Source organism: Carassius gibelio, chromosome B14, assembly GCF_023724105.1.
Source record: "Carassius gibelio isolate Cgi1373 ecotype wild population from Czech Republic chromosome B14, carGib1.2-hapl.c, whole genome shotgun sequence".
NCBI classification, from domain to species: domain Eukaryota; kingdom Metazoa; phylum Chordata; class Actinopteri; order Cypriniformes; family Cyprinidae; genus Carassius; species Carassius gibelio.
The window spans coordinates 16,604,889-16,625,856 of NC_068409.1; the positions used below are offsets into that span (position 1 = coordinate 16,604,889).

At 38.7% G+C, this 20,968-nt stretch overlaps 1 protein-coding gene and 1 long non-coding RNA gene across 8 annotated transcripts in view; one reads left to right on the plus strand and one right to left on the minus strand.

Moving 5' to 3' along the window:
• The window catches only part of LOC127971498 (uncharacterized), a 248,001-nt gene that overhangs the window by 12,111 nt on the left and 214,922 nt on the right, over positions 1 to 20,968 (plus strand). For 2 of the 7 annotated variants that reach the window (XM_052574531.1, XM_052574537.1), the window contains 4 exons: positions 11,687 to 12,006; positions 13,203 to 13,541; positions 13,816 to 14,049; positions 16,522 to 16,860. In XM_052574531.1, coding sequence (XP_052430491.1) covers positions 11,687 to 12,006; positions 13,203 to 13,541; positions 13,816 to 14,049; positions 16,522 to 16,860 — 1,232 coding nt within the window. Of the gene's footprint in view, positions 1 to 886; positions 1,024 to 4,341; positions 4,681 to 5,028; positions 5,263 to 11,667; positions 12,007 to 13,202; positions 13,542 to 13,815; positions 14,050 to 16,521; positions 16,861 to 20,968 lie in introns of those variants that run through there. The other 5 variants (XM_052574533.1, XM_052574534.1, XM_052574532.1 and 2 more) reach the window with 5 other exon arrangements.
• Positions 4,336 to 20,968, minus strand: part of LOC127971505 (uncharacterized) — a 108,595-nt gene continuing 91,962 nt past the window's right edge. The window contains exons 2-3 of the long non-coding RNA XR_008156867.1: positions 13,304 to 13,409; positions 4,336 to 4,442 (exon numbers count right to left, since the gene is read on the minus strand). This is a non-coding gene — a long non-coding RNA (uncharacterized LOC127971505). The remainder of the gene's footprint in view (positions 4,443 to 13,303; positions 13,410 to 20,968) is intronic.

Consider the following 20,968-nt stretch of genomic DNA (forward strand, 5'->3'; position numbering starts at 1 on the left):
AAGTATAGTTTAGTGATGGCATCCGGTACACTGAAGATGTTCTTTTCTGCATCTTTTGTTGGTAGTTAGTTTATTTTGGGGGTTAATATTTGGTTAGTTGGGATTTTGTTTTGTTGAGTTTTTATTTTTATTTTTTATTTAAGCATCTTTCTCTAGCTACTTCCTCTTCACCAGAGTTTTTGTACATTTACTTCAATGTTGGATTGCTTTATTTCACTGTATTGCATTTAAAGAAAAGTAAGTATTATCATCAATAATTGGTTTTGTTGTATTTTCCTCTTTTTTCACTTTCTCTTTTACCATTTTCATACACACACAGATTTTCTAAATCTGCATCTCCATACAGTTGGTCAGCAGCAGGAAGCATGAAGTGCTTTAAAACTTCCTGCCTAGCCTCTTTTGCATTTATCTTTTGTGTCTTGCCCTCCTTGTGCAAGGTGTCAATGGTCGTCTTTTGGACATCTGTCAAGTCAGCAGTCTTCCCCATGATTGTGTAGCCTAGAACTAGACTGAGAGACCATTTAAAGGCCTTGCAGGTGTTTTGAGTTAATTAGCTGATTACAGTGTGGCACCAGGTGTCCTCAATATTGAACCTTTTCACAATATAAAATATATCAGTCTGTGTGTAATTAATTAATATAATAAACAATTTCACTTTTTGAATAGAATTAGTGAAAAAACTTTTTGATGATATTCTAATTATATGACCAGCACCTGTATATCTTATATAAATATAATGTAATTTAATTGTGAAATTAAAATGATCTCTCTCTCTCTCTCTCTCTCTCTCTCTCTCTCTCAATGGATTTTGATGTAAACTAACCCTCCTTCATAATCGGGAATGCCTTCTTTCTTTTTAAAGTCATCTAATTTCCTGATTTGTCAGTAGAGCTGCTGTCTGTCAGTGAAGACACTGAATGCAACTCAATCTGAAACTCTTCTGCTGGGATTGAGTTCTTCTGAAACTGGACTTTAGAGAAATGATGCTCATCTTTGGACTGATGCTGCTGCAAACTGCTGCATGTGAGTCACTTTCACATCAGACTCTTATCATGCTGAATCAGATCAATCTAGGATGAATATAATAGCTCATTAAGAGTCTGCATTGATATATCAGTATAGTTTTTGACCTTCAACTGTTTAGTGAATATTATAATATGTCAGAGAAAGTGCTTAGGTCACAGTAAAGACCCTTGAAATCAAGAGGATGGTAAAGACTATACCATCCTCTTGATTTCAAGGGTCTTTACTGTACAGAGTCTTCTTTGACGACGTATAACAAGTGATTTTTGTAATTCTATATCAGAAAATGCAAATATCATTCACTGACTGATTAAAGCATTTTCCCTTTTAAGATCTTGCAAATGTTAACTTAGTTAACATTTATTGTAAACATTTTGCTTGCTCAGCTGTTCTTTTTTAAAACTCATCACATGGTTCATCTTTTCTGCTCCTCTTCTCTTAAAAATCTCTGTTCCTGTCTAACTTCTCTTTTTCAACCATACAAATCCACTCTCACTTCTCAAAAATACTGCGTCCCAATCTGCCCTCAAACCTTGTGTTCTTTTTGTGAGGAAAACTTATCTGAATATTTTTCAGTGAATATTAGACAAGCTTTGTGACAAACTACTAGTATTTGTGTCTTTAATGGACACTTTATACATATATTAGGGGTGGAACAATCCATGTATTCGTACTGAACCATCAGGATACAGACATCTCAGTTCAGAGATTGAGGCTTTACTGTGCAACGAATACAGGCAATTGACCCCCAGTTCAGAAGGGGGCGTCCGCAGCAATGCAACGCTGTTTGATAACCAACTGCCAGCAGACGAACAGCGAATGCCATTAGCTATGCTAATATTGCAATATTTTCCATATTTATTTATCCATAAATCATTTTACTGAACTATGTACTTTAGTTCAAATGGTGACACAGAGGCAGGCGAGCTGATGTTTGGTTCACTGTATTTTATTTAGATAAAGTGTCAACTGTGCTTTTCTGTGTTTTGTGTGTGTGTGTGTGTGTGTCGGTGTGTGTGTGAGCGTTGGTGTGATCACTTCAACTGTTTCTTTATACCAGCAGAATCAACTTTAAACATGCATTGTCTTATTAATAATGCATCACTGTGTAAAGGTCTGCTTTTATTTGTGTACACTCACAATGAAAACAAAACATTGTGCTTTTGTAAAATAAAGAAAACTTCACTTTCTGTCATTAGAGACTTCTTTCTATGAACAAATTAGTCGTGTCACAAAAATGACCTGAAACTCAGCATATATAGGATACGTTAATTGTTGCACTGGTTTTCCCCTTGTTTATGTGTAAACTAAATTAAACATATTTCAATCATTTATTCCTATGTATACTGTGTATCAGTGATGCGCGGATGATCCAAAATGAGCAAAATGAACACCATCTGTTATCCGTGGTTACGAGTCATCCAAAAATATTTCTAGAATATCGAGAAATATAGATCAATGTTTTTACCTCAAACTTGCGACTAGTTAACTTTCTAAAGAAGGCTCAATTGCTTCTCGGGTCGACATTAACACACTGACAAAATTATATTCGGAATTGAAAATATTTTATACCACTTTTAAATGTGTGATTGTGTAAAAGTGTTCACGAGATAGAGGAACCAACCTTACGCGAACTTGCTTTCAACGTCAAACGAACACTCGTTAGTTTTGCCAAACACACATTACCGTTTTAGTTAGTTATTGTATAGTATAGTTATTGTCTTTGCACTTGTCCGCTTGTCTATATACATGATATATGTCCTGTATTTGGCTGAAGTGTTTAAGTCAGTTTGATGACCACATGTATGTGTGTAGTACTTTTGTTTAACTAATGTTATAAACTACATAATAGTTTTGTAATAATGCAATTAAAACAACAACCACAACAAACAAGTTAAGAGCTTTATTAAACACCTTTTGTACACACAATATTTTTGTTTGTATACACCTCTATTCAGTTGTCCCTATGAAATTTGAATTGCCTCTAATTAAGTGATAAAAAGCAGTTGCAAATGTTTTACAAAATACACATAACGATCTCTGTACCAATAAAATGTGCAAAAATGTACATTTTACACAAATTATGTGTGATACAGTATCCTCTTTAATGAACTTGCAACACAAATTTTTCCTCAACATCTCATGATTTCGGGACAAATAAGTTCCTGAACGTGATGATTATTTGGATATTTTTGGTCTCAAGTACAGCTTCAGTGCAGGATTGCAATGTAATTTGGATTTATTGTGTGAGAGAAAGCTAATCTATATCTGCACGAGAGTTCAGTAGATTATTTTGTTTAACACAATACAAGATGAAGGCTTTAGCTAGAGGAACATTAAAAAGTTGCATGTTTTGAAAACTTACCAAACATGTTATATTGAATACATATAAAAACACAAACCAACTCATTCACACCTGTGAAAGTGCATCCCATTTCTTAAGGAATTATAATATCTGCTGTTTTTTCAGGCTGCATGTCTTGAAATTTGTTAAATTGAGTAAAACAGAAAATATTGAGAGTATTGTGTTTAGAATGTAACAGTTTTAACTTCTTGCTTTTTAACTATTATATACAAGTAATATTACATTTGGAATTGTGCAAATATAGAGGAATAACAAACTGCTAAACTGTATATGATATATAAATAACTCTTGCCATTTAATTTTAGTGGCACATAACAGCATTCTAATAGTCTTCCTCACACAGTCAATCATCCTGCATCATGTTCATCAGCAACTGCATCATTGTAAGATGACGGACAGGTCTGGATGGGGCAGGGTGAATTAATTCTGTTAATATTTTTAACATTATTTTCCCCCTTATATTTATTGACAACAGTTAGCACATTAATCCAACAGTCTAGTTGCAATATTACATTAAGAGTCTGTAGTGATCTAGACAAAGGTTTTTTTTTCGGTCTGTAGTGTTTGTATTAGTGGAGTGTTTAAAAATGTGAGAGGAAATGTATGTTTCTTTTGTCTTGTCTGTTCTGCTAAAAGTTTGAGGAATGATTCATAAAAGTATGTCAGTCCATTAAATCTGATGTCAGATCAAGACATGTCAATAGAGAGATGTCACCGTTTAATGGAATTGGACAGAAAGTGCCTGTTTTGAAATAAAATTAATGTTTTATTTTAACAGTTTATAAAAAAATGTATTACACACTAAACCAAGTTAAATCTGTCCAGTAACTTGATTATATTCAGTATCCTGCTACTTAGTAGTAAATCAGGAGACACACAAATCACAAAATCTGTTTATGATGAATATGAGAATATAGATTTTGGTGCATTTCATTGTGTGTTTTGTTCTTCAGGTCTGGAGTTAAACTGCGGTTTTGATCAGTCTGATCCCTGTTACACAGCTCTGGGACACAAACTCAATCTGATGATGGTGCAGGACGCTAGTAAATATGATCTGACGATAATAAAGAGAATAAACAACAACACAGCAGATGGTTCACTTTGTAGAGTAAAGTATGGCAGGATGAGGAAGAGTCAGTGTGATCTTTATAATAACAGAACTGAAGTGACAGTCATTAATGGGACTCTGATAATAAACCGTGTGAACAGAGCAGATTCAGGGAATTACAGATTAACACTCTTTCACTCAGACGGCTCAGAAACATCTCGAGATCTTCAAGTGATTGTTGAAGGTACAGAAACTCTCTCATCAGACTCATTACAATCTCATGTTCTCCAAAGATCTCTCTCTCATGCAGATTTTTATTGCAGCCTATTATTGAAAGTCTGCAAGAATTTAATTGAATTCCTCAGCACTTTCCACATACTATGACTATTTTCAAAATGAAATGCTAGCATGTTGCTTATTGTATACTATGAATAATAATAATAATAATTTGCTATATTGTTGTTAGATCTATGCTGCATGTTTAATTCAGTGAGTCCAGCTATCATATCAGATATGTTGTTTACAAATGTCTTAATATTGACTCATAATGAGTGGAGACAGTCATGTGACTGTGATGTGCCCCTCCCTCCAGCTCCTATTGGCTCAGTGGAAGTGTCAATCATCTGCTCCTCCAGTGGGGTGATGAGGGTGTTCTGCTCCTCTGAGGGGGATCAGCTCCTCTACAGCTGGACTCTGAATGGAGATCCACTGATGGATGGAAACAGCAGCATTGATCTGGATGAGGGAACTGATGGAGACATCAGCTGCAGCGTGAAGAACCACGTCAGTCACGCACAGAAGACCATTAGACTCAAACCCTGTCCTGGTGAGAACATTTCTATGAATCAGATGTCAATATCATATGTCTACCAAAATATCTAATGTCATTATTAAAATAATTGTGCTGAAGAGTTGTAATACAATGTCTGTTTTCAGCTATTGCACATATTTATTATAATTTCTCTAGTTCTGAGCAATTATTTTTATGTAAATGCAGCTTTGAAAAAGATCTGTCGCCCACATTACAGATCCACATCAGTTTAAAATATTTCAGTTATTTCAGTCCTCACAACAGCAAATGAACCAAGCAAAGAAATTACTAATAGGAGTAAAAAAAAAAAAAAGATTATCACTAATGTACCTGAATTATCATCTACATAAAGCACAGTTTTTTATTCTGCTTTCCCGCACACACATACTTACAGACAAACACTCACACACATGGAGTTGATGTACTCAAAGAATAGTTATATTCTTTACAAAAGACTACAAGACATTTCTCAGTAGCGAGTTAATAACAGGACTGTTCTTGAAGCAGATAAACTTACACTTTCACTATTAGTAGAGACACTGCTTTGGACACTGTTGAGAGATGCACAGATGCAGGCAATTCACACACACACACACACACACACACACACACACACACACACACACACACACACACACACACACACACATCTCTTGCTCTCTCTGATAACTGCATTTGTCTTTGTATACACGCTCTTTTGGAATTAGCAATGAAGCCTTGGTATAAAAAGCCGAAGAATTTGTTCTACACACAGGAGAGCTATGGGAAAAATAACCTGACAAATGTCTTGAAATAAAACATATGAATAATGTCTTGTGGTGTGGTAAATGTGGTGCAAATGGAATAAATGTATGCAGTCCTTTGAATTATTTAAAATTGATTTAAAAAAAAATGTAGTGGCCCATTCTCAGTCATTCCTTTATATATGTAAAAGATTTAAAGCGATTATGTAATATATATTGATACTTCATGGAAATAGCATTTAATTGACAGTCAACAATATTGCTAATCTGTTACGCTGTTATCTCTGTTTCCCTGGGTGTCCACTAGTGAGCTCACTTCCCCTTAGGCACTTCACCATAGGCACTAGAATTCCTCTAGTATGGTCCTGTCTTCACAGTAATTGCACTCCTGTTAATTGCACCAGGTGCAGGCAATCTATTGTCATTAGCCTCCCTATATATTCCAGTCTTTTCCTGTTGTTTGTATGGAGTCCTTACCCTTCGTGTTACCAGTGTTCTCCTTTCCCGAGATTTACCCTTGCCTTCTCGTCCTCCGAGTTCCCGTTCCTTATATTCCTGTTCCTTTTTTTGTTTTGTTTATTTTCTTGGACTGTTTATTTGGATTACCCTTATTGATTAATAAATCTTACCTGCAATTGGATCTCTCCCTCTCCCTGTGTCTCTCTCTGGTGCACGATCGTCACAGAAGGACTCCTTCGCAAAAGATCCAGCGATACGTCTAATCATATTTCCTCCCCAGTCACCGAGCAGGTGAGGAATGGTTTTGAGGGTACCCGCCTGGTCATGTTCCGTGGAACCAGGGGAGGTCGCTCAGGAGTGAGTGGTCGAGAGGAGGTCCGGCAGCAATCTCCACTGTAGCCTCCCATCGACCCGGGGTTCGGATGGGAGCCGCCCATTGTGGACAGAGAGGGGAGAGGAGGCGCAAATCGGCTGAGCCTGTGCCGCTGCGCAAGATGGCCGCCAGTCCAGTGCCGCTGCACAAGATGGCCGCCAAGCCAGCACCACTGCGCGGCATGGCCGTCAACCCAGCACCACGAGACAAGATGGAGGCCAGCCCCACACCACAGCACAAGATGGCCGCCAGCTCAGCGCCACTGCCCAGGATGGCCGCAGGTCCAGCGCCACTGCCCAAGATGGCCGCAGGTCCAGCGACACTGCACAAGATGGCCGTCAACCCAGCACCTAGAGGCAAGATGGACGCCAGCACAGCGCCACAGCACAAAGTGGTCACCAGTCCAGGGCCACGGTGCATGATGGCCTCCAGCTCAGCGACAACGCCCAACATGGCCGCTGAGATGTTTTTGGATTATTTCACCATGCTGTCAAAGATCTTAGAGATTCCCAGGAGTGTTCACGTCATGTCTGTTGATCCAGAGACTGTTCACATCACGTCCGCTGAGGCCACACCACAATACAAGATGGCCACCAACCCAGCGCCACTACACAAGGCGGCCGCCAGCCCGGAGCCATTGCAGAGGATGGCAGCTACAGAGGGTTTTCTGGAGTTGAGTCAGGTTCCGGTTGACCTTCCAGAGTCGAGTCATATTCCTGTTGACCCTCCAGAGTTGAACCAGGTTCCCGTTGACCCTCCAGAGTTGAGTCAGGTTCCGGTTGACCTTCAGAGTCAAATCATATTCCCGTTGACCCTCCAGAGTTGAGTCAGGTTCCCGTTGACCCTCCAGAGTCGAGTCACGTTCCAGTTGACCTTCCAGAGTCAAATCATATTCCCGTTGACCCTCCAGAGTCGAGTCAGGTGCCCGTTGACTTTCCAGAGTTGAGTCAGGTTCTGGTTGACCCTCCAAAGTCGAGTCAGGTGTTCGTGGACCCTCAAGAGTCGAGTCAGGTGCTCATGGACCCTCCAGAGTCAGGGTTAGTTACCGTTGACCTTCCAGAGTCAGGGCTAGTTCCTGTTGACCTTCCAGAGTCGAGTCACGTTCCAGTTGATCCTACTGAATCAAGTTAGATTCCTGTTGACCTTCCAGAGTCGAGTCAGGTGCCCGTTGACTTTCCAGAGTTGAGTCAGGTTCCGGTTGACCCTCCTAAGTCGATTTATGTGCTCATGGACCCTCCAGAGTTGAGTCAGGTGCTCATGGACCCTCCAGAGTTAGGGTTAGTCACCGTCAACCCTCCACAGTCAGGGTTAGTCACCGTCGTCCCTCCAGAGTCAGGGTTAGTCACCGTCGACCTTCCAGAGTCAGGGTTAGTCACCATTGACCTTCCAGAGTCAGTGCTAGTTCCTGTTGACCTTCCAGAGTCGTGTCAGGTTCCCGTTGACCCTCCAGAGTTGAGTCAGGTTCCGGTTGACCCTCCAGAGTCAAGTCAGGTGCTCATGAACCCTCCAGAGTCGAGTCAGGTGCTCGTGGACCCTCCAGAGTCAGGGTTAGTCACATTTGACCTTCCAGAATCAGGGCTAGTCACCTTTGACCTTCCAGAATCAGGGCAAGGCACCGTTGACCTTCCAGAGTCAGGACTAGTCACCATGGACTTTCCAGAGTCAAGGCTAGTCACCGTTGACCATTCAGAGTCAAGTCAAGTCACTGGTGATCTTCAAGGACAGAGTCCAGTCACTGGTGATCTTCAAGGACAGAGTCCAGTCACTGGTGATCTTCAAGGACAGAGTCAAGTCACTGGTGAGCTTCAAGGACAGAGTCAAGTCACCGGTGATCTTCAAAGACTGAGTCAAGTCACCGGTGATCTTCATGAACAAAGGCAAGTCACCATTGATCTTCATGAACAAAGGCAAGTCACCATTGATCTTCATGAACAAATACAAGTCACCAATGATCTTCATGAACAAATGCAAGTCACCAATAATCTTCATGAGCAGAGTAAAGTCAGCACCGATCTTCTGGAATCCAATATAAACACCATGGAATTACCATAGTTTCGTCACTTCTCTGTGGAACTACTCAAGCCTCTCCACGGCTCTGATGAACTACCAGAGTCTCTCCTCGCCTCTGCGGAAATTCCAGAGACTCATCATGTCTCAGTCAAACTCTCAGAGCACCAGACTGTTCCTGTTGTGGCCAAGGAAGCTACCCCTAACATATCCTGGTTCTATGTTTCAGACTTACCCAACCAGACTTGTCCTTCCGTTGGTCCGGCCGCACGGATGTGGTGGTCTTCTGCTCCGCCCTGGGGGCTTTCTGCCTCGACCACAAGGATTTGGTGGTCGTCTGCTCCGCCCTAGGGGGCGTCTGGTTTGACCACACGGACGTTGTGGTCTTCTGCTCCGCCTTGGGGGGCTTCCACCCTGACCACACGTTTGTGTTGGTCTTCTGCTCCGCCCTGGGGGGCTTCCGCCCGGACCACATGGTTGTGGTGGTCTTCTGCTCCGCCCTGGGGGGCTTCCGCCCGGACCACATGGTTGTGGTGGTCTTCTGCTCCGCCCTGGGGAATTTCCGCCCTGACCACACGGTTGTGGTGGTCTTCTGTTCTGCCCCGGGGGGCATCCGTCCCGACCACACGGTTATGGTGGTCTTCTGCTCCGACCTGGGGGGCTTCCACCCTGACCACACATTTCTGGTGGTCTTCTGCTCCACCCTGGGGGGCTTCCACCCTGGCCACACATTTGTGGTGGTCTTCTGCTCCACCCTGGGGGGCTTCCACCCTGACCACACGGTTGTGGTGGTCTTCTGCTCCGCCCTGGTGGGCGTCACTTGATGTCCTTCGGGGACTTAAGTTTTTGTGTTTTTTTTTTTTTCTGTCTGTCTTCCTCCTAAGGACCTGGCCCTCCATCCCTTCCCCTGATCCTCTACTGGTCCACCTCCCTCCTGGGTTTCTTGTCTGTGTCTTTCGTTATGTTTCCCTCTACGGAATTGGCCCTCCATCCCTCCCCCTGATCCTCTGCCGGTCCACCTCCCTCCTGGGTTTCTTGTCTATGTCTTTCATTCCGTTTCCCTCTATGGACCTGGCCCTCCGTCCCTCCCCTTGATCCTCCGCCGATCCACCACCCTCCAGGACTCCTTGTTTTCTGTTGAACTTCTCTTGTCTCTGTTTCCCCATTTTACCTGGTCGTCTTGTCTCTGTTTCCCCATTTTACCTGGTCGTCTTGTCTCTGTTTCCCCATTCTACCTGGTCCTCTCGTCTATGTTTATCTTATCTGGCCCTCCGCCCATCCCCCTGAACCCTCCGCCGCTCCACCTCCCTCCTAGTCTCTTTGTGTCTTTGGTTTTCCTTTGGGTTCGGGTGGAGCATCTGGCAGCTGCTCCGTGAAGGAGGTGGTACTGTCACGCTGTCTAGTCTCTGTTTCCCTGGGTGTCCACTAGTGAGCTCACTTCCCCTTAGGCACTTCACCATAGGCACTAGAATTCCTCTAGTATGGTCCTGTCTTCACAGTAATTGCACTCCTGTTAATTGCACCAGGTGCAGGCAATCTATTGTCATTAGCCTCCCTATATATTCCAGTCTTTTCCTGTTGTTTGTATGGAGTCCTTACCATTTGTTTTACCAGCGTTCTCATCTCCCGAGATTTACCCTTACTTTCTCGTCCTCCGAGTTCCCGTTCCTTTCCTTCCTGTTCCCTCTTTTGTTTTGTTTATTTTCTTGGACTGTTTATTTGGAATCCCCTTATTGATTAATAAATCTTACCTGCAATTGGATCTCTCCTTCTCCCTGTGTCTCTCTGGTGCACGATCATCACATAATCTTTAAAATTAGTATTACTGTTTGAAATTACAGTCATCTTTTAACTGTTATAATCAATAATAATAAATCCACAGCTGAATCGCTGCTGTGCTGATATAGAATGATGTCGCATGACTACCAGCGTGATATTGCATTTGTATACAAGTTTGATGGTACAAGTGTGTATATAAATAAGAAACAATCATGCTGTTACAGAGCAACTGAGACGAGAGCCGTACAGATCCATCTGCAAAACATAGTGTCTTAAACATTTTGTGTGTTAAAATACTTCTTCCGCAAAAGGATTCAAATCTTAATTTAACAGTTTAATATCTGAGCCCAAGCCTCCGTAACTAATTTGAAAAAGTCACATTAAAACAATTAACAACGGCTCTGGCTTTTATAAGCTATCAGTCTAATAGAGTAGGTATTATTGAGTAGTGAATTTTGGGAGAAAGATTCTTTAGGTCAGTTCATAAATTAATGATAATAAATAATTTTGCCATGTCCATATCTGCTGATGAAAGCAACATCTTTGTCGTAGGATGCTCTTTCCAACGGTTAATGGGATTTTACATGACCGGTATCAGCGTTGGCCAATGTATTGATCTCTATGAAGTGAAGTGCCAATGTTTCCCTGGTTGTTTATCAGTTGAGCCTTGTAAGATGGTGTGCAAAGTTAAAACAAAGTATAAAATAATTTCCATGTTTAAAACCTTGTTTCATTCCGTAATGAATCAGCATTTTTTTAGTGAATGGACGCTTTGGATCCATCTGTTGCAGGCTGTTGATGCCTTTGAAATTGGGACAGTCTTTGTCTCGCCATGGTCATGCAATCGGCCTTCACAAACAGCTAACTGTAGTGGGACTTGTGCCTTTTGATGTTTATTTATATGAAATATTAGTTACTGAACACTGATATGTAATGAACAATATTCATTATACAAGAGGTTATGTTAAATAAAATAAAATAAAAAATAGGCCAACCGTGATGAAAAAAATTACAAAATTTAAATAATAGAGTAATGTGTGTTTGTGTGTTGTTCGTCAGGTCTGGATCGGTTATGCAGTTTTGATCAGTCTGATCCCTGTTACACATCTCTGGGACACAAACTCAATCTGATGATGGTGCAGGACGCTAGTAAATATGATCTGAAGATCCAGAAGAGAATAAACAACAACACAGCAGATGGTCCAGTTTGTAGAGTAAAGAATGACAGGATGAGGACGGGTGAATGTGATCTTTATAATAACAGACCTGAAGTGACAGTCATTAATGGGTCTCTGATAATAAACCGTGTGAACAGAGCAGATTCAGGGAATTACAGATTAACACTCGAGAGCTCAGACGGCACAGAAACATCTCGAGATCTTCAAGTGATTGTTGAAGGTACAGAAACTCTCTCATCAGACTCATTACAATCTCATGTTCTCCAAAGATCTCTCTCTCATGCAGATGAATATGTTGAATCTCTGTGGAGATTTTTATTCCTGGTCTGGATGGGGCAGGGTGAATTAATTCTGTTAATATTTTTAACACATAATTTGGTAACACTTTAGTATAGGGTCGAATTCACACTAATAACTAGTTGCTTATTAGCATGTCTATTATTAACGTATTGGCTGTTTATTAGTGCTTATAAAGTACATATAATGCATTACATCCATAATCCTACCCAATACCCTAAACTTAACAACTACCTTATAAACTAATAATAAGCAGCAAATAAGGAGTTTATTGAGGCAAAGGTCATAGTTAATGGTTAGTTAATAGTGAGAATTGGACCCTAAAATAAAGTGTGACCCATAATCCCCCAACCCATATTTATTGACAGCAATTAGCACTTTAATCCAACAGTTTAGTTGCAATATTACATTAAGAGTCTGTAGTGATCTAGACATGATTTTTTTCTGGTCCGTAAAAAGTTTATATTAGTGGAGTGTTTAAAAATCTGAGAGGAAGTGTATGTTTCTTTTTTCATGTCTGTTCTGCTGAAAGTTTGAGGAAGGATTCATCAAATGATGTCAGAAAGATCAAGACCTGTCAATAGAGAAATGTCACAGGTTAATGGAATTGGAAAATAAAGTGCCTGACAAAGCCAATTTATTATTCTCAGAATATTGTCAAAATGCATAAAGTGTTGCACTGTTTGCTGACAGTGAAAGCATGATAGTTACATTTGAATACAATCAACATTTAGGTTTGCTTTTTGACTCGGGCAATACCAAAAAAAAAAAGAAAAAAAAAAATGTTATTACAGTGTCAAAAAGACATTTTTAAATAAAATTAATGTTTTATTTTAAAAGTTTATTTTTTTTTTATTACACACTAAACCAAGTTAAATCTGTCCAGTAATTATATTCAGTATCCTGCTAATTAGTATTATGTAAGGAGACACACAAATCACAAAATCTGTTTATGATGAATATGAGCATTACGGAGATGAACTGAGATCAGATCAAGAGACTCTTTGATGTGTATCTTCAGCTGAACTTTAATTCTGTGAATGTTTGTGTAATTTGTGTCTGATTTTAATGAATGATGTTTATAGATTTTGGTGCATTCCATTGTGTTTTGTTCTTCAGGTCTGGAGTTAAACTGCAGTTTTGATCAGTCTGATCCCTGTTACACAGCTCTGGGACACAAACTCAATTTGATGATGGTGCAGGACGCTAGTAAATATGACCTACAGTTAAAAAAGAGAATAAACAACAACACAGCAGATGGTCCACTTTGTAGAGTAAAGAATGGCAGGATGAGGACGAGTCAGTGTGATCTTTATAATAACAGACCTGAAGTGACAGTCATTAATGGGTCTCTGATAATAAACCGTGTGATCAGAACAGATTCAGGGAATTACAGATTAACACTCTCTCACTCAGACGGCTCAGAAACATCTCGAGATCTTCAAGTGATTGTTGAAGGTACAGAAACTCCCTCATCAGACTCATTACAATCTCATGTTCTCCAAAGATTTCACTCTCATGCAGATTTTTATTGCAGCCTTTTATTAAAAGTTTGCAAGAATTTAATTGAATTCCTCAGCGCTTTCCACATACTAGGACTATTTTCAAAATGAAAAACTAGCATGTTGCTTACTGTATACTATGAATAATAATAATAATAATAATAATAATAATTTGCTATATTGTTGTCAGATCTATGCTGCATGTGACTGTGATGTGTCCCTCCCTCCAGCTCCTATTGGCTCAGTGGAAGTGTCAATCATCTGCTCCTCCAGTGGGGTGATGAGGGTGTTCTGCTCCTCTGAGGGGGATCAGCTCCTCTACAGCTGGACTCTGAATGGAGATCCACTGATGGATGGAAACAGCAGCATTGATCTGGATGAAGGAACTGATGGAGACATCAGCTGCAGCGTGAAGAACCACGTCAGTCACGCACAGAAGACCATTAGACTCAAACCCTGTCCTGGTGAGATAATTTCTATCTATCAGATGTCAACATCATATGTCTACCAAAATATCTAATGTCATTATTAAAAGAATTGTGTTGAAGATTTGTAATGCAATGTCTCTTTTCAGCTATTGCACATTTTTATTATAATTTATATTGTTCTGTGCAATTATTTTTATGTAAACACAGCTTTGAAGAAGATCTGTCGCCCATATTACAGATCCACATCACTTTAAATTATTTCAGTTATTTCAGAGTCCTCACAACAGCAATTCAACCAAAACCCAAAAAGAGACTGAACAAGCAAAGAAATTACTAATAGGAGTAAAAAAAAAGACTCCCACTAAGTTACATGAATTATCATCTACATAAAGAACACTTTTTTTATTCTGCTCTCCCACACACACATAATGTATGTACAGACAAACACTCACACACATGGAGGTACAAACTATTCTTTGATGTACTCAAAAGACTACAAGACATTTCTCAGTAGCGAGTTAATAACAGGACTGTTCTTGAAGAAAATAAACTTACACTTTCACTATTAGTAGAGACACTGCTTTGGACTCTGTTGAGAGATGCAAAGATGCAGGCAATTCTCACACACACACACACACACACACACACTCACACTCTCTCTCTCTCTCTCTCTCTCTCTCTCTCTCTCTCTCTCTCTCTCTCTCTCGCTCTCTCTGATAACTGCATTTGTCTTCATATACTCGCTCGAAAATGCCATTTTGGAATTGGCAATGAAGCCTTGGTATAAGAAGCAGAATAAATTAGTTATACACACAGGAGAGCTATGGGAAAAATAACCTGACAAATGTCTTGAAATAAAACATATGAATAATGTCTTGTGGTGTGGTAAATGTTGTGTAAGTGGAATAAATGTATGGAGTCCTTTGAATTATTTAAAAATGTTTTTTTTTTTTTTTTTATGTAGTGGCCCATACTCAGTTATTCCTTTATATATGCTAAGAATGTAAAATGATTATGTAATATATTGTTGTACATTTATCGTCTTAGAAACTACGAATAACAAAGTGAGTCGTTGCTTCCTTTTATACGTTTAATGGAAAAAAAAGGAAGCAAAAGTAAAATAAATACAGCGTGTGCTTGTTCAGCAAATCGTTCACAAGATGGCCGTTGCAGCATTCACAGAACCAATCACAAACCCTCCCGTGAATCACATGACCTTTACCATTGCTCAATGCATCCTGGGTAATGAAGTCCATTCACAAATCAAAATGACACAATGTTTTAACCACATATATGTATCTGTAACATGAACTGTTAATCTAAATGTTGTGTATTAAATGTTAACTTACTAAATTTTAACTTATCAATCTTAACCTTCGTAACTATTATTTAAATAGTTTTCTAACAACCATTTCTCAACATATATATTGATACTTCATGGAAATAGCATTTAATTGACAGTAAAAAATATTGCTAATGTTTAAAATTAGTATTACTGTTTGAAATTACAGTCATCTTTTAACTGTAATAATCAATAATAATACATCCACAGCTGAATCGCTGCTGTGCTGATATAGAATGATGTCGCATGACTACCAGCGTGATATTGCATTTGTATAAAAGTTTGACGGTACAAGTGTGTATATAAATAAGAAACAATCATGCTGTTACAGAGCGACTGAGACGAGAGGCGTACGGATCCATCTGCAAAACATAGTGTCTTAAACATTTTGTGTGTTAAAATACTTCTTCCGCAAAAGGATTCAAATCTTAATTTAACAGTTTAATATCTGAGCCCAAGCCTCCGTAACTAATTTGAAAAAGTCACATTAAAACAAGTAACAACGGCTGTGGCTTTTATAAGCTATCAGTCTAATAGAGTAGGTATTATTGAGTAGTGAATTTTGGGAGAAAGATTATTTAGGTCAGTTCATAAATTAATGATAATAAATAATTTTTCCATGTCCATATCTGCTGATGAAAGCAACATATTTGTCGTAGGATGCTCTTTCCAGCGGTTAATGGGATTTAACATGACCGGTATCAGCGTTGGCCAATGTATTGATCTCTATGAAGTGAAGTGCCAATGTTTCCCTGGTTGTTTATCAGTTGAGCCTTGTAAGATGGTGTGCAAAGTTAAAACAAAGTATAAAATAATTTCCATGTTTAAAACCTTGTTTCATTCCGTAATGAATCAGATTTTTTTTAGTGAATGGACGCTTTGGATCCATCTGTTGCAGGCTGTTGATGCCTTTGAAATTGGGACAGTCTTTGTCTCGCCATGGTCATGCAATCGGCCTTCACAAACAGCTAACTGTAGTGGGACTTGTGCCTTTTGATGTTTATTTATATGAAATATTAGTTACTGAACACTGATATGTAATGAACAATATTCATTATACAAGAGGTTATGTTAAATAAAATAAAATAAAAAATAGGCCAACCGTGATGAAAAAAATTACAAAATTTAAATAATAGAGTAATGTGTGTTTGTGTGTTGTTCGTCAGGTCTGGATCGGTTATGCAGTTTTGATCAGTCTGATCCCTGTTACACAGCTCTGGGACACAAACTCAATCTGATGATGGTGCAGGATGCTAGTAAATATGATCTGAAGATCCAGAAGAGAATAAACAACAACACAGCAGATGGTCCAGTTTGTAGAGTAAAGAATGACAGGATGAGGACGGGTGAATGTGATCTTTATAATAACAGACCTGAAGTGACAGTCATTAATGGGATGCTGATAATAAACCGTGTGAACAGAACAGATTCAGGGAATTACCGATTAACACTCGAGAGCTCAGACGGCACAGAAACATCTCGAGATCTTCAAGTGATTGTTGAAGGTACAGAAACTCTCTCATCAGACTCATTACAATCTCATGTTCTCCAAAGATCTCTCTCTCATGCAGATGAATATGTTGAATCTCTGTGGAGGTTTTTATTCCTGGTCTGGATGGGGCAGGGTGAATTAATTCTGTTAATATTTTTAACACATAATTTGGTAACACTTTAGTATAGGGTCGAATTCACACTAATAACTAGTTGCTTATTAGCATGTCTATTATTAATGTATTGGCTGTTTATTAGTGCTTATAAAGTACATATAATGCATGACATCCATAATCCTACCCAATACCCTAAACTTAACAACTACCTTATAAACTAATAATAAGCAGCAAATAAGGAGTTTATTGAGGCAAAGGTCATAGTTAATGGTTAGTTAATAGTGAGAATTGGACCCTAAAATAAAGTGTGACCCATAATCCCCCCCCCCCCCCCCCCCCCCTCATATTTATTGACAGCAATTAGCACTTTAATCCAACAGTTTAGTTGCAATATTACATTAAGAGTCTGTAGTGATCTAGACATGATTTTTTCTGGTCTGTAAAAAGTTTATATTAGTGGAGTGTTTAAAAATCTGAGAGGAAGTTTATGTTTCTTTTTTCATGTCTGTTCTGCTGAAAGTTTGAGGAAGGATTCATCAAATGATGTCAGAAAGATCAAGACCTGTCAATAGAGAAATGTCACAGGTTAATGGAATTGAAAAATAAAGTGCCTGACAAAGTCAATTTATTATTATCAGAATAATGTCAAAATGCATAAAGTGTTGCAATGTTTGCTGACAGTGAATGCATGATAGTTACATTTGAATACAATCAACATTTAGGTTTGCTTTTTGACTCGGGCAATACCAAAAAAAAAAAAAAAATAATAATAATATTACAGTGTCAAACAGACATTTTTAAATAAAATTAATGTTTTATTTTAAAAGTTTATTTTTTTTATTACACACTAAACCAAGTTAAATCTGTCCAGTAATTATATTCAGTATCCTGCTACTTAGTATTAAGTAAGGAGACACACAAATCACAAAATCTGTTTATGATGAATATGAGCATTACGGAGATGAACTGAGATCAGATCAAGAGACTCTTTGATGTGTATCTTCAGCTGAACTTTAATTCTGTGAATGTTTGTGTAATTTGTGTCTGATTTTAATGAATGATGTTTATAGATTTTGGTGCATTCCATTGTGTTTTGTTCTTCAGGTCTGGAGTTAAACTGCGGTTTTGATCAGTCTGATCCCTGTTACACAGCTCTGGGACACAAACTCAATCTGATGATGGTGCAGGACGCTAGTAAATATGATCTGACGATAATAAAGAGAATAAACAACACAAAAGATGGTTCAGTTTGTAGAGTAAGATATGGCAGGATGAAGGAATGTGATCTTTATAATAACAGACCTGCAGTGACAGTCATTAATGGGTCTCTGATAATAAACCGTGTGAACAGAGCAGATTCAGGAAATTACAGATTAACACTCGTTCGCTCAGACGGCACAGATACATCTCGAGATCTTCAAGTGATTGTTGAAGGTACAGAAACTCTCTCATCAGACTCATTACAATCTCATGTTCTCCAAAGATCTCTCTCTCATGCTGATTTTTATTGCAGCCTATTATTGAAAGTCTGCAAGAATTGAATTGAATTCCTCAGCACTTTCCACATACTATGACTATTTTCAAAATGAAATGCTAGCATGTTGCTTATTGTATACTATCAATAATAATAATAATAATTTGCTATATTGTTGTCAGATCTATGCTGCATGTTTAATTCAGTGAGTCCAGCATATCAGATATGTTGTTTACAAATGTCTTAATATTGACTCATAATGAGTGGAGACAGTCATGTGACTGTGATGTGCCCCTCCCTCCAGCTCCTATTGGCTCAGTGGAAGTGTCAATCATCTGCTCCTCCAGTGGGGTGATGAGGGTGTCCTGCTCCTCTGAGGGGGATCAGCTCCTCTACAGCTGGACTCTGAATGGAGATCCACTGATGGATGGAAACAGCAGCATTGATCTGGATGAAGGAACTGATGGAGACATCAGCTGCAGCGTGAAGAACCACGTCAGTCACGCACAGAAGACCATTAGACTCAAACCCTGTCCTGGTGAGATCATGTCTGTTCACCTACAGATATCAACTACACAGATTGATCGATTGATTGATTGCTTAACTGATTGATTTGTTTGTTCTGGTCTGGTGTCTTCAGCTGATGGTTCTGTTCGGTCTGTTAGGAGCTTTTCACATCCTCACGAGACACACGTCAGGTGGGAAAAGTTTATCATCATCATTATGGATTTGACATCCAATTATTAAGAGTGTGATGATAATTATAATGATGATGATGATGATGATGTGATGATGTGATGTGTTTAGGAAAGGAACCGGAAGATCAGAAAGTGAGGACGAGGAGATTGAGAGAAGGACATGAACACACAGCAGAAGATTGATGAGAGCAGCAGATCTTCTGTATTTTATGATTTTTAACATGTTTAGACACAGATGTCTATTTTATATTCATTTGTAAGTGGAGTCAGTTTTGAAATTAAAAGGAACTTTGGCATGTGGTAAGTTAAATGAAAATAAAATGCTTTTGAAATTAAACTGTATTTCCAGTCAAAAGTCTCAAGCTCCTTTATTTCATAAGAGTTAGGTCAGGTGGTCAAGATGTCACTTAGGGTTAGGAGTTAGGTGTCAAATTGTACAATGCTATTGTAAAGTGTATTACTGTGTGGGAACTGAACAGGATTGAGCACTAAAAGATAAATTAAGAACCAGATTTGTGTATCAAATTGCCAAAGTCAAGCACTCCATAAAACAAACAAATCAAGTTAATAAAAGAAAAGTGCATAAAATAACATTTGCATTAGATGATTCGTTAACATGATTACACTTTCAATAAATAATTAGCAATTGGTTTGTAAATGGTGTTTTGAGTCATGTTTGGTTTGAGTTCTTGTTGCATTTAGCTATCCGGAGGAAAGGGAGTAGCTTTCCAAACCGACTGGTTCAAATGATTTTCGGGAGAATTTTTTTATTTTTATTTAATCATATTGTTGGTTGGTTTTGATCAATTTCAATTTTGTTCAGAAATTTTAAGAAGGACTAGAGTACATTTGATCCAAAAACATCAGGATTCATTGTGGATTTTAGGAATTGAGTATTTACGCCTTACATGTCAAGTGTGAAACAGGTCTTTTCATTTAACTAAATTTGCATTTAGTTTTACAACCCCCTGATAACTGTACCACTGCATGTTTGGACTGAAATATACTTCGTACTGGTAGTGATGGTAGAAACTAAGCTATTTATTTCTTTTGAATAAACCATTTTCAATATTTGATCCAATCTGATGAGCCCGGTCTCAAGAAAATGAGTATAAATAGAACACCAAATAAAAACAGAAAATCATGATATTGAAACGCAAACATTGACTTTAGCGTCCATAGGATATGCATGTGTTTGATGTGAATATAATATGCAGTTTTCACATACATATGATACTTATTGCCAAGCTACGTAACATTTTTCCTGTTTCTGATGCAGAAAAGCTAGTTCATGCATCCAGGTCCTTACCAGTCCTTACCAGGTCAAGAAAATATGATCATATTACCCCAATTTTACAGTCTCTGCACTGGCTACCTATTAAGTTCTGTATCAGTTACAAATTATCATTACTTACCTATAAGGCCCTAAATGGTTTAGCTCCTGCGTACCTAACTAGCCTTCTACCACGTTACAACCCATCACGCACCCTAAGGCCACAAAACTCTGGACTTTTGGTCGTTCCTAGGATAGCAAAGTCCACTAAAGAGGGTAGAGCTTTTTCACATTTGGCTCCCAAACTCTGGAATAGCCTTCCTGATAATATTCGGGGTTCAGACACACTCTCTCTGTTTAAATCTAGATTAAAAACTCATCTCTTTCACCAAGCATTCGAATAATGCATCTCTTAAATTGTGAGTGTAGTTGCATCTGATCAAATGCACATTATTATTCTTTAGTTTAGGTTAAACTATTACATTTTATTTTGTAGGAACAGCAGCTATGCTAATGATGTTTCTATTTGTTTCTCTGTTTTGCCACAGGATTTACATCCCA